Source organism: Schistocerca americana, chromosome X, assembly GCF_021461395.2.
Source record: "Schistocerca americana isolate TAMUIC-IGC-003095 chromosome X, iqSchAmer2.1, whole genome shotgun sequence".
In the NCBI taxonomy this organism is placed as follows: domain Eukaryota; kingdom Metazoa; phylum Arthropoda; class Insecta; order Orthoptera; family Acrididae; genus Schistocerca; species Schistocerca americana.
In genome coordinates, this window is record NC_060130.1 from 910,883,439 (window position 1) to 910,897,643 (window position 14,205).

At 39.8% G+C, this 14,205-nt stretch overlaps 1 protein-coding gene across 4 annotated transcripts in view; it reads left to right on the plus strand.

The window, feature by feature from the left end:
* LOC124554924 (putative transmembrane protein 183BP) overlaps positions 1 to 14,205 on the plus strand; it is a 95,995-nt gene that overhangs the window by 29,794 nt on the left and 51,996 nt on the right. For 2 of the 4 annotated variants that reach the window (XM_047128614.1, XM_047128617.1), the window contains exons 2-4: positions 5,642 to 5,734; positions 7,420 to 7,569; positions 10,288 to 10,535. In XM_047128614.1, coding sequence (XP_046984570.1) covers positions 7,543 to 7,569; positions 10,288 to 10,535 — 275 coding nt within the window. In that variant the 5' untranslated portion in view covers positions 5,642 to 5,734; positions 7,420 to 7,542. The remainder of the gene's footprint in view (positions 1 to 5,641; positions 5,735 to 7,419; positions 7,570 to 10,287; positions 10,536 to 14,205) is intronic. The other 2 variants (XM_047128615.1, XM_047128616.1) reach the window with 2 other exon arrangements.

Genomic DNA, 14,205 nt, shown 5'->3' on the forward strand with positions numbered 1-14,205 from the left:
GACCCCTGTTCACGAGTCTGGGTATTTTGACATTGGCCTCTCAATACATATATTCATTACTGTCATTTCTTGATATCAATATTAGCTTATTCCCAAGAATAAGCAGCTTTCACTCGGTTAATACTCTCCAGAAATGAAACCTGCATTTGGATTGGACTTCCTTAACTCTTGTGCAGAAAGGGGTGCAGTATACTGCTGCATCCATTTTCAATAAGCTACTACTCAAATTCAAAACTCTTAGCAGTAATCCACGCGCTTTCAAGTTGAAACTTAAGTGTTTCCTCATGGGTCACTCCTTCTATTGTCGAGGAGTTCCTTGAAAAATTAAGCTGATTCTTATTGTATTGTTGATTGTGTTTACTTAAACTTATGGATTGACTTTTTTTGGGTTCATTAACATTTATTTTAATCTGTTATTACTTTTATGTTGTAATTTCATGTATTGACACATTCCATGACCTTGGAGATTTGCACCTCAATTTGGTCCTACAGAACTTGATGTGTAAATAAATAAATAAATAAATAAATGATATTCTCTCTATCTTAGATGATGCAACTGCTCTGTTTGCTATCCCTGGGTTTCAAGTCATGTGGTTATCCCAAAGAATGACCAACCATCTGGCTAGAGAAGTGATTTGTCACCCAACATTTGCTTTTACACTGAAGAGACAAAGAAACTGCTACACCTGTCTAATATCATGTAAGCGCCCCCCCCCCCCCCCCCCCCCCCCCCCCCGCGCGTGCGTTCGTGCGTGTGCGTGCGTGTGCGTGTGCGCGCGCGTTCAAGCACGCAGAAGTGCCACAACCTGACATGGCATGGACTCGACTAATGTCTGAAGTCTGCGGACCAAGGCGAGGCATAAAGCTTTGTGTTGTGCAGTCATTAAGAGTGCACGAGTGGGTCTTCAGCTATGAAAGCTGATATCGATGATGTTTTGTTGAATGGTTCGCACTGGTGGGAATTGACTCTATGAATCCTGCAGGGCTGTCCATAAACCCATAAGAGTACGAGGGGTGGAGATCTTTTCCTGAACAGCACGTTGCAAGGCATCCAAGATATGCTCCATAATGTTCATGCCTGGGGAGTGTGGTGGTCAGCAGCAGTGTTTAAACTCAAGAAAGTGTTCCTGGAGCCACTCCATAGCAATTCTGGACGTGTGGAGTATCACATTGTCCTGCTGGAATTGCCAAGTCCGTCGGAATGCACAATGGACATGAATGGGTGCAAGTGATAAAACAGGATGCTTACATATGTGTCACCTGCCACTAGATGTATCAGGGGTCCCATATCGTTCCAACTGCACACACCCCACGCCATTACAGAGGTTGAACAGTCCCCTACTGACATGCTGGGTCTATGGATTCATGAGGTTCTCTCCGTACCCTTACACGTCCATCCCCGTGATACAATTTGAAACGAGACTCATCCTACCAGGCAGCATGTTTCCAGTCATCAACAGTCCAATGTCAGTGTCGACGGATCTAGGCGAGGCATAAAGCTTTGTGTCGTGCAGTCATTAACCCTCTAACGGTAAGGTGAAGTTTCCTGACATAAACGGAAAGGTGGGGTTGGATCAGACCCCACCCTCCAAATATCGATTTTTCGAGGTAAAATAAAAAATGAATAATGGGAAAAAGTTTTATTATCAATTAACTGCATATAATATTTGTTATAACAACGAGATTTTTTATTTTTATAAACAATAAGTAAGAATATAAAGTACTTTGGAAAGAAATAGGAACTTGATTACAAAAAATACCTTAATAGAAATATTCTCTATAAAATTATTGAAAACATAGTAAAAATCAATAGATTCAGTCATCAACCAGGAAGTTGAGTGCTTTAGAAATCCTAAAGATAGGAACTAAATGAGAAACATCTCTTACTAATTGTAGAAAATAATTGTAGTGTCAGCAGTTTCGAAATATAAAGTTCTCAATAATAAATGTCTTTGTACAGATAATGTAGTAGGAACAAATAATAAATGTATAATGTTATCCTGGAAATGATCACATACAGCCCTGAAAATACATATTTGGCACAATTTATCACATCTCAGTTTCTTTACAGCCAGGGCATATAATAATTTTATGCTCCCCACATATAGAACGATTACACTTACTACAAAAAGCATCTTTTGATCTGTCACAAAAATCACATCTTCTTTTCTTTAGTGGCTGTGCTTGGGTAGGCTTGTGTAATTCGATTGGTTCTTCTTCTAAAAGTTTTCCAATAGACGAACGAAGCTCACGGGGAAGATGTGTGTTATTCATCCTCTTTTCCATAAGAGGTTTTGTCAAAGAGAGCCCAAGATTTTTGAGAAATGATATTCTCGCGTCATTTGAAAAGCTGTCCATTTTGCTATTGCTTTTGTAAATGATAAAACTATTTATAGCAGTGATGTCTAAAATAGCATAAAAGTACCGCATGGGCCATCTTCTTGATTTTCTTTTTGTGGTCCTGCTGTGGCAAAGCATATCTAATACATTGACCCCTCCTTTAGTTAGATTGTAGAACTCCACAATTTCAGGCTTATTTGATTTTTCATTTCTCTCTCCAGAGAAGTGCATAGACGATATCAGTAAAACTTTTTTTATTTTTCTTTGGGGTAAATGACACCAAAGTTTTTCGTCCTGATACGTAAGTGTTGAAGAGCCTACTGGAGCGGAAAGCTGCATTGATGGTGGTATTTGCGGTTTGTTCCTCCTCAGTCTACCTACAAATGTGAGTTTCTTTTGGAGGAGGGCATCAGTCACCTCCAGTGAGGAGAACCAATTGTCCACTGTAATGTTTCTTTTAGAACCCCTGATAGATTCCGTCAGGTGCAAAACATACTGGGCAGGTAAAGACAAATCTCCAGGTCTCCTCTTTATTCTGTTGTCCTTGCCAGTGTATGGAATGCCACGCAAAAAATAGAATGTCCTTGCATCGCATACTTGAGTATTGCTCATCAGTGTGGGATCGGTACTAGATCGGGTTGACGGAAGAGATAGAGAAGATCCAAAGAAGAGCGGCGCATTTTGTCAAAGGGTTATTTAGTAACTGTGATAGCGTTACGGAGATGTTTAGCAAACTCAAGTGGCAGACTCTGCAAGAGAGGCGCTCTGCACCGCGGTGTAGCTTGCTCGCCAGGTTTCGAGAGGGTGCGTTTCTGGATGAGGTATCGAATATATTGCTTCCCCCTACTTATACCTCCGGAGGAGATCACAAATGTAAAATTAGAGAGATTCGAGCGCGCACGGAGGCTTTCAGACAGTCGTTCTTCCCGCGAACCATACGCGACTGGAACAGAAAACGGAGGTAATGACAGTGGCACGTAAACTGTGCCCTCCGCCACACACCGTTGGGTGGCTTGTGGAGTATAAATGTAGATGTAGTTTGCATAGTGACATTATTTTCAACCCATATTTGTCGGGTTTCGATGGGATATACGTTTTGAATGGACTGGCACCCCGAAAACTTAGTAGACTCTCATCTACTGTGACATATTCAGATGGACTATAATTTTTTTTCACTGTTAGATTTAAACATGTCCCACACTTCTCTGAAAGCCACAAATTTGCCGTTGATTTTTCTGGCCTCTCTGGTGCCTTTATCATCGACGCGGAGGTTTTCTAGAAGAAATGCAAACCTTTTCTTGCACATAGTGCAATGGAATACCGGAGGTCCATAGGTTGCTGAGAACATCTCATCTACACTGAGCATAGAATTTTTTAGGACACCACTCGTGAACAGAAGGCCCATCAACCCTTTTATTTCAATGCTCTCTGTTGGTGAATGAAACCACTGGACCATATTGTACTTTTGCCTAGATTTCTCGATTTAAAGATTTGTGTGCAAAACAATTTTTTCTATAATTTTAGAATCTATAAATAATAAAAATGTTTCCTATTCACTAGTGACCCCCCTTGCTTCCCCACGTGGACCAGGGAGATGAGTTTTTTGATGCTGGTGTCCTAGAAAATTTTGAATGGATGGGTTTGTAAGTCCATATTGTCTCTAAGTCTTTACCTAGCTCAAAATTTCTCTCATCATCTACATCTGCTGGAGAATTATCAAACTTGACTGCTCCTGCTGCACAATGAAATACATCATCCTCGTCATCAGTGTTAGGTAATACATTATCCTCGGTTTCTGAACAGTTTTCTGCGTCAATATTGTTGCCATCCTCTGACTCGGCCTCCTGTTGGAGAAACTCGTTGTATATCTCCTCAGGAGTTCTAAGGAGCTGATCGGCAAGTGACAGGATAGAAGCCTTACACTTAATGATTTTACATAGGACCAGAATTTTTTCAAGTTTCCACAGGATTTTTCACGAACATATGGTGGTGGAAGTTGTGTATGTTTCATGCATCGATCTTTCTATTAACACACAAATTTCTACCAACTTTTGCCTGTCGACATTTCCATGTTCTTTTTTCAATCAATACTGCAACAATCTGTTTCCTTAAAATTTTCTGAATTTTGTTATTAAACCACCATGATATTTTCCCTCGTTAATTCACTTACTTGGCACCTACTTCAGCAGAGCACAATTTGAAGTCAGTATAAACTTTGCCCACAGTTCTTCTAAGTCCATCGTATTGGAGCGAAGTTATGTTAATTTATTGTCTAAATAGAATGTTAAAACTTTGATGTTGGAAGTGTCTTCACTTTATACCTGATCTGATTTCACTCTCTGTGTATTGACTAGTTTGTGTTCTTTGGGGGGACCTCAAACTATCGCCTAGCCTTGCATGTGCACTGCATAAGTACTCTGCTTCCTGAATAGCTGCTTCATTTTTGTAGTGCACCCCTGATATGTGAAGGAGAATTCTACAATTCTCTGCCCTATAATGCAGGTCCAGAAATCATCTGCAGCCAAGACTGTCAAAAAATTGACAGTGCCTCTGGTTGAGATCCTGCACTCAGCTCCAAATCAAAGGATCCTGATCAGAGTGCCTAACATGTGAGCTCCTGACAACTAGTACACTTTTCCCTGCATGTGCCTGTCCGGACCCTGCTGAAGGAGCAGCCACTTGTTCATTCCTGGGACAAATGGGTGAGGCCAGACTTCCAGTCACCACATTTATCCTCCACTGCAAGCAATGCAATTATGTTACAACCAGCCACGCAGTCTATGGTTAGCACAGTTCTCCTGCAGATTTAGGGTGGAGGGTTATTTATTTTTACTTTCCATGTCAGCCATTTGAGTACTGCAAGCATTTAATTAACAAAAGTATATTTAACTGTTCTTTAGTATTTTAAAAAAGCTAAGGGGAAGTCCCTTGCCTTAAAGCCACATTAAAAACAAGTTGTTTTATTATTAGTCATCTGCCATGTTTAATTTGGTCAATCATTCCTCCCCCTTCCACTATTCCTCTTGTATACATACACACCCAAAATGGAATGCTCAGCAATTTCTTTCTAATAGACTTGAATTTAATTATTGTCTCAGTGACATAGTTGGATTTTTTAGTATTCCTTTCACTCCTCCTCCCCTCCTCCACCCCCCCCCCCCCCCAAAAAAAAATTCTCTCTCTCTCTCTCTCTCTTTCTTGTTATAGCATTGCCATTTCTTTTAACGTCTAAAACATATATGTAACTGATTTAGTTCCAATTGTGTTTCAATGAGAACTTACATTATACATTTGTCTACAGGTCTAATCCCAATACTGAGGTATTTGCCAAAAATACTGTAGAGAACAACAGTCTGGGTGTGATTCAGCATCTGAAGACTGCAGGACCGTGATGGTAATGCAACTAATCTAAACAAATTTCATGAAATCTAACATCTGTCATTCAGGTATCATAGAATTCTCAGAGTTTTCTTTGCCCAGACCATACAGGTACAGTACGGTAATACATTTCATTAATACTACATGTGTATTGGTACATGGGATGGGAGAGGGAGGTGGCACAGATTGGGGCCAAGGGAAATGGGAGGTGGTGGTTGTTGTCTCTAGTCAATTCAAATACATTAGTCATTTGCGCTGAATCAAAGAATGCATCAACCCCACCACAACAGTTATTTAAAATACTCATTATAACAGTCTCAGTTCCGAATGATCACACTTTATAGCTAGTTTGTCACAAGCAGTGATCATCTTTAGATCTGATTAATCATGAGTCACGAAAAATCAAAATTCTTTAAAAAAAGAACATAGTCAAATCTGTAAAATAAAGGTAACAGCATAACAGTACATTTGTGGCAACATTCGACAGCATCTAGCATTTTCCCGCTCTAAGTAAAATGCTAGATACCACAGAATGCTGCCACAAGTGCATTATTGCGCTATCTTCTACAGCTCTGACAATGTTCTTTTTAAAAAACTTCCGACTTTTTACAACTTGGGATTAATTAGATCTGAAGATGGTCATTCCATATTATTGAAAGTAGATATCAAATGTGACTGTTTGCAGCTGACACTGTTATAATGGATATTTAAAAAAAATTGAACAGTTGCGGAATTTTTCATGACAATATGTTGTCCGTTATTACAACAGTTGTTGTCTACAGGGTGAATTCAACCTTTGAGGACAAAATTTCTGTGTTTACTCAAGGATATTTTCTGGTTATTTTGGTATTAAGGACCTGGCGTCTCTAGTAGCTCATTGCAGAGTCATAATGTAATTGTAATTTATTCAGTATGTTACCAAAATTACCTTTGTTTCTGTGAAAATTCCCTTATAACAGTGAAAAAGCCTGTAATATGGCATCATGACAATGTACAACCCAAAACAGAGTAATGCACCTATGTGGAGATGCAAAAGTTCTGTTATGTGGTTGGCATTGCTGCACCAATAGCTGAGCACAGCATTGTCATGCTGCTCTTCTACCACATTCAATGAATCATTACACAAGGTCGTATCAGCCAACTCTTCATTACTAAACCTCTATGTACTGCTGTGTTTCAGAGTTAATACAAAACTAACACTGTCAACAAATCTGAGACAGAACTCGGCAGTACTGAATGCAAGCTTGGAGGAAAGAATAAAGTGGGCCTTGCTTTTTACAGCTAGAAGTACCATGTGTGAGTCTAACAAGTTCAATCCCAGTAAGACATACAGCACATACTATTGACATCTGCATTGTAGTAGAGATATTTTCAGTGTAATAAAAATGCAAAGGTGAAAGAGGGTAAGAAATTGAACAAAATGCAATTACTCTCTAATGAACCACCAGAGCCTAAGGGTGTCTTGTGTCAAAATACTCAGAAAGTGCCCTTGAATAACCTCTGAAATTTTGTCGCTGAAGTTCAGGCTCACCCTGTACGGCATCATTATTAGTTGTTGAGAAAGTATTTCACTTCAAAATATATTATGTTATCATCTATCGTGAACTAGTTAGATTTTAACATATAAACTGGAAGTCTTACTTTTGAAATATTATTTTCTTTTTAAAAAATAATTTAATCTTTTTTGTTTTTGTTTACTAGAAGAGAGGGGGTGAAAGAAAGTGTCATAACTTGAAACGGAGTTGGAAATATGCCCGAGACATCAGGAGCAAAAATGTGATGATATGACCATGTGAAAAGATGGAGGGGAGAGTTCCTCTATAAATGCTGCAATTTACACACAAATTACAGGTAGAAAGAAACTGAAAACAATTCAGGAAGAATGGAGGCAATCCACTTACTGGACTAACAAGGAATATAAAATGAGATTATTAATATATACTGCTTGTTTTTTTTTCTGTGATTAGTTTCAATTTAACTAATATACATTTCAGAATGTTTGTAACTGTAATCTCTTCTGCAACACTAACTATCACAGTACATATTATTGGTGTGACAAGCATTACATTCCTTTCACTTCACTGCCCACACTTTATGCTAGTCTTTGAACATCAGTGGCTGCACATATTAAATAGTTAGATAGTAGGGTAGTCTCATATTTTCACTCACTAATAAACTTAGAAAACAATGCAAGTCTTGTATAATTTTCTTGGTAAAATTAGATTGGAGATTCTTTACAATTACTATCCACTAACCTGTGGACGTAACTTTGTTCTGTGGATGGTTGTAAGAGTGCTTTTGCAATTTAATATGAATGGTTATAGAGAAAGTAAAGATAAAACTCACAAAAAATATTTCTGGGGTTCTTTATTTTTGTGTTAATTTAATGTATGGTGAGCACGTATCTTTAGCTAGTTTCCATGTAGTGCCTATTGTGTTAATAATGCGTGAGCTTTAATAAGAGCTTTCCAATGTTGTAGTAGTGTTATTCCTGCTTTCTCACTCTTCTTATATCATCTCAAAACCACTTTTTCACCACCTCTTCAATTGTGTGCAAAAAAGCTCCCATTCATGTATTCTTTCAACTTTAAGGAAGGTTGGACTGGGTGTATGATGTATAAGGCAATACTTCCCCTCCAGAATACAGCAATGGTCACTGTGTTACACAAGTTGTAGGTCGGCACTGCCACAGAATTGACAAATTTCCCATTACAACAGTTATCTTTGTCTATTTTTTACAGCCATAAAGAATTTCATTGTATATCATACTCAACAAAATAGTGAGTTTTTAATACAAAAAGTAATTTCTGTTCCACAAAAATTTTCAATGGTTCTTTGACATGTTGCTGGAATTTTGATTAATTTCTTTGCTGGTGAATATGTGGCACTATTCTGTTTGTTGTAGCTAATTATCAGCTGCATCGTGAGCTACTAAGATTACGTCACCTGTCACAATGAAAATGACAAAATTGCCTTCTTGCATGTAATGACGTGCAAAGTAGTGCCTCTGCTACATCCATTCAATTTCATATGTAACTTTTTGTTAGCTATTTTGGCATTTTGTGTGTGCATAATTGAAGATAGTTCAGTCTATGTTTAACCATTTCTTGAACATGAGTTTTTGACAGTACTGAGGGATTTTTTTCCTCTCCAAAGAAATTAATTTCTCTCACAGCTCACATCAATCATTTGAAGTTTTTTGAGTTGCAGTACCAACAGTAGTGGTACAGTGGTTATAACACAAGATTTGTATTCAGGAGGAGTGGGTTTCAAATCTCCCCCTCCCATCCAGATTTATATTTTCCATTGTTACCATAAATCAATTAAGGTGAATGCTTTGCTGCATCCTTTGAAGAGGATGCAGTCAGTTCCCTTCCTCATCCTTGTCCCATATGACCATGTGCTGAACATCTATGACCTCATCTTCAATGGGCAATTAAACAGTAATCTATTCTCCTTCCTTTGTCAGTGACCATATCTATTGTTTACTGCTTGTTTGTATTATCATCATCATCATCATCATCATCATCATCATCATATCTTCCCACTTGAGGTACGTGACATCACTTTTCCTGTAATTTTGTTTATGTATAAATATTTAACCATAAATAAAAATATGCTGCCAATGAATTTTGGCAGCAGTTTCTCTTCATGTACCAAAAATAGTGTCAAGTTTGCACTTAACAGAATTTGCAACTGTTATATCCATTTTGAGATCCCTTTTAAAGTATAACAGTTGAGGTCTGGTGAAATGTGGCACATTATGCAAGCCATAGAAGAAACCACAGTGCTGCTCATTGTGGAAAAATAATTCTACGTTAATTTTGAAGTGTTGTCCTTACTTTCTGGACAGCTGTCATGTGTATCTGTTTGTTATGGTAAGGTATGGAGCTAAAGAAGTGTTAGGGTTCATCCTAGAGTCAGCACATGGCCTACTTATCTCCAAAGATTGTGGGTTTGACAAAGCTTATTATTACAGTGTGATAGAAGGTTCATCACCAGCAATGTCTCATGTCCATACTCTGTAAAATGCAACAGGAAAGTTGAGAATTTAATGTGAGAGGGCTGAACAGTTTGCTGATGTGGAAATGTAAGTTGTCATATTCTCTTTTCTGCTGATGGAAGTTTCAAATTAGCAAAATCTTAGCCTAAATTTGTATATACTTAATTGGGCACTGCTTTACAGGACAGCCCTGTTATTATTATTATTGTACAGAGTGTTGTTTGATTTCCATTTACAGAGTTGTTTTCTGTGGAAGGTTCCCATCAGCTATCATAACACTATCTTTGAAAAATGTTCACAAATTCAGCAGTGCAGCTAGTTATAGACTATTTGCTGGAGTACCTTTCTCCTTCCTCGGTCACTCCTTCAACCACATAGGCACAGTCTTCAATTTCATGTTATCATTTATTGTTGAGAGTGTGTGTGTGTGTGTGTGTGTGTGTGTGTGTGTGTGTGTGTGTGTGTGTGTGTGTGTGTATCCCTCAGGTTGTTGTCAGAGGGAGTGAGTGTTGTGTTTCTTCCTTTGTCCAAATCTTTGTGATGTGTGTGTTTTTTTCTTTTTCCAGAGTTGTCAACAGCCTGCTGAACCTGAACCTGAACCTGAACCTGAACGAGAACAAGATCAAGAACAAGAACAAGATCAAGATCAAGATCATGTAATTGACATGAATTGTAGTTGCCCATATCCTCTAGATTTTTGGTTTCAAATCTCAAGTTACATTGATCCAGAAGATGTGGAAAGATTTGCAAGAATCTGCAAACATTGTGCCAGTATTGTGAGATCCGCATCATTTTGGTTGTCATTATACAAGAGGTAAGGATAATACCATAAAATGTGTTACAGATTTGCCGGCCTCTTGATATCCTTCTCTCGTGTACATAATGGCTACTTGTTTCTGGAGACAAATTGTGATTCTCAAGCCCAACAACTGCTCTCGGAGCTTTGCTGCTCCATGGCTATCCCGTTTTTGTCGAGGCTATTTGCACTACACCACTTGGTAGTCTGACTGAGGGAGAAATCCAAACTTACCTCTCTGGTCAGGGCGTCACTGCAGACCATTGGGTAATGAAAAAAGGTTGATGCAACATTATTGTTTACATGCTTCCATCAAAGATCGAAGCAGGCTATGAAGTCGTCGTGGTCTGACAGTACATTCCAAACCTGATGGGCTGCTACCAGTGTCATCTTTACAACCAATCTCAAATGTGCTGTTGAAACGCAGCCAAATGTGTTACTTGTGGTATGGATGCTCATCAGGGTGACTGCCTTCATCCTCCTCCCTGCCATATCATTCCTAATAAAAAAGGAACTGACAGAAAATATTATGGGGCCCAAAATAGCCAGTCCACACCACACTGTTTGTGGCTGATGGAACTGATAATGACTTTTTGTCACAACATAATGGCAGGTGAGCTTTTCCTCATGGAACCATAAACCCCTTACCTCCAATCTAACAATATGAGTAAAGGTAAACACAAAAGAAGCTGACTCCCTTTTTACAATGGAACATCGATTTTAGGACACACATGGAGGAACTGAAGATCCTGGCATAGAAATCCCCCACCCTTTTTTGGTTTTGCAGGAAACCTGCTTTAAACTTACTGACAATCCTGTCTATGGGGTTAAACCCTCTGCTACAAGGGTGTCCTGACTGATAACAAGGCAAATATGTGATGGCTGTATTTACCAAAGACTCTTACCAATGCACTGCTGTCCCCCAGGTTACAGACTTCAGAGAAGTCACTGGTACAACTTACGCATTGTATAGGATAACACCACCACAAGAGGCTGTGCAGTACAGGGCTCATATGAAACCCATAATAAAATTTCACCAAACATTTCATGTCTTTGGACAGTCAAGAACACACTGTGCTATAAGTGCACTGGTGGATTTTTAGGCTGCTATCAGTTTGAATGACGCACAACCTAATTTGCTGGTGGTGTCAGTTGTGTACCATCACTGTAAAGCCTATACACTATCCTCACCCCATTTTTAGTAAGTATGCAAATTAGCAAATTCACTGAAGTGCCAAAGAAACTGGTATAGGCAAGCAGATTCAAATACAGAGAAACAGCAGAATACGGCTCTGCAGTTGGCAACACCTATATAATACAACAAGTGTCTGGCGCAGTTGTTAGATCAGTTACTGCTGCTACTATGGTAGGTTATCAAGATTGAAGTTAGTTTGAATGTTGTGGTATAGTCAGCGCACAAGCCGCACAACCCAACATCTCCGATGTAGTGATGGAGTAGGGATTTTCCCTTATGACCATTTCACAAGTGTACCATGAATATCAGGAATCTAGTAAAACATCGAATCTCTGACATTGCTGCGGCCAGAAAAAGATCCTGCAAGAATGGGACCAGTGACGACTGAAGAGAACATTCAGTGTGACAGCAATGAAACCCTTCTGAAGATTGCTGCAGATTCCAGTGCTGAGCCATCAACAAACCAGTGTGCAAACCATTCAACAAAACATCATTGATATGGGCTTTTGGAGCCGAAGGCCCACTTGTGTACCCTTGATGACTGCATGAGACAAACCTTTAGGCCTTGTCTGGACCCGTCAACATCGACGTTGGTCTCTTGATGACTGGAAACATGTTGCCATGTTGGACGAGTCTCATTTCAAATTTTATTGAGCCGATGGATGTGTATGGGTATGGAGACAACCTCATGAATCCATGGACCATGCATATCAGCAGGGGACTGTCCAAGCTGGTGGAGACCCTGTAGTGGTGTGGGGCGTGTGCTGTTGGAGTGATATGGGACTCCTAATATGTCTAGACAAGACTCTGACAGGTGACACATACATAAGCATTCTGTCTGTTTGCCTGCATCCATTCATGTCCATTGTGCATTATGACTGACTTGGGAAATTCCAGCTGGACAATGCTACACCCCACATCCAGAATTGCTACAGAGTGGCTCCAGGAAATCTCCTCTGAGTTTAAACACTGCCACTCCCCAAACATGTCGTCCTGCTTTGCTGCCTCCCATGCAGCGGGCCCGGCTTTGACTACTGGCCAGGTTGGAGATTTTCTCCACTTTTAGACTGGGTGTTGTGTTGTCCCTGTCATCATTTCATCCTCATCACTAGCATGCAAGTGACCCAGTGTGGTGTCGACTGAAATAAGACTTGCACTCTGCGGCCAAACTTCCTTGGTTGGGGCTCCCGGCCAACAGTGCCACACGCTTGTCCCATTTTTTCCCAAGACTTGAAAATTATTGAGCATATCTGGGCTGCCTTGCAACGTGGACAGCCCTGCAGGATTCATGGTGTCAATACCCTCCATCTCTACCTCAGACATTAGTAAAGTCCATACCATGTCATGTTGTGGCACTCCTGCATGCTGGCAGGGGCCCTACATGATATTACACAGGTGTAGCAGTTTCTTTGGCTCTTCATTGTAATATAAAAGTATGTGAAATGATTGGATAAATCCCATAGTATTAATATTGTTGATGAAGCCAGAGTTCTATATTTTAAACCAAGTTAATATTTATTGAATAATGTGCACGTGTTTGAATGGTGACCCCACATGTATTGTGGGTTCAAATGAAAAAATAATTAACCAATAATTAATGTACGTAGTGTGAGCAGAACACCAAACACAGAAACAAGTGTGAACAAAGTTAATATAACTGCACAGTAATTCAAGCTTCTGCCATGAACCGTGGACCTTGATGTTGGTGGGGAGGCTTGCATGCCTCAGCAATACAGAAAGCCAAACTGTAGGTGCAGCCACAATGGAGTGGTATCTGTTGAGAGGCCAGACAAACGTGTTGTTCCTGAAGAGGGGCAGCAGCCTTTTCAGTAGTTGCAGGGGCAACAGTCTGGATGATTGACTGATCTGGCCTTGTAACACTAACCAAAACGGTCTTTCCGTGCTGGTACTGCGAATGGCTGAAAGCAAGGGGAAACTACAGCCGTGATTTTTCCCGAGGGCATGCAGCTTTACTGTATGGTTAAATGATGATGGCGTCCTCTTGGGTAAAATATTCCGGAGGTAAAATAGTCCCCCAATTCGGATCTCCGGGCGGGGACTACTCAGGACGACGTTGTTATTAGGAGAAAGAAAACTGGTGTTTTACAGGTCGGAGCGTGGAATTTCAGAGGCCTTAATTGGGCAGGTAGGTTAGAAAATTTAAAAAGGGAAATGGATAGGTTAACGTTAGATATAGTGGGAATTAGTGAAGTTTGGTGGCAGGAGGAACAAGACTTCTGGTCAGATGAATTCAGGGTTACATATACAAAATCAAATAGGGGTAGTGCAGGAGTAGGTATAATAATGAATAAAAAATAGGAGTGCGGGTAAGCTACTACGAACAGCATAATGAACACACTATTGTGGCCAAGATAGATACAAAGCCCACGCCTACCACAGTAGTACAAGTTTTTATGCCAACTAGCTCCGTAGATGACGAAGAGATTGATGAAATGTATGATGAGATAAAAGAAATTATTCAGATAGTGAAGG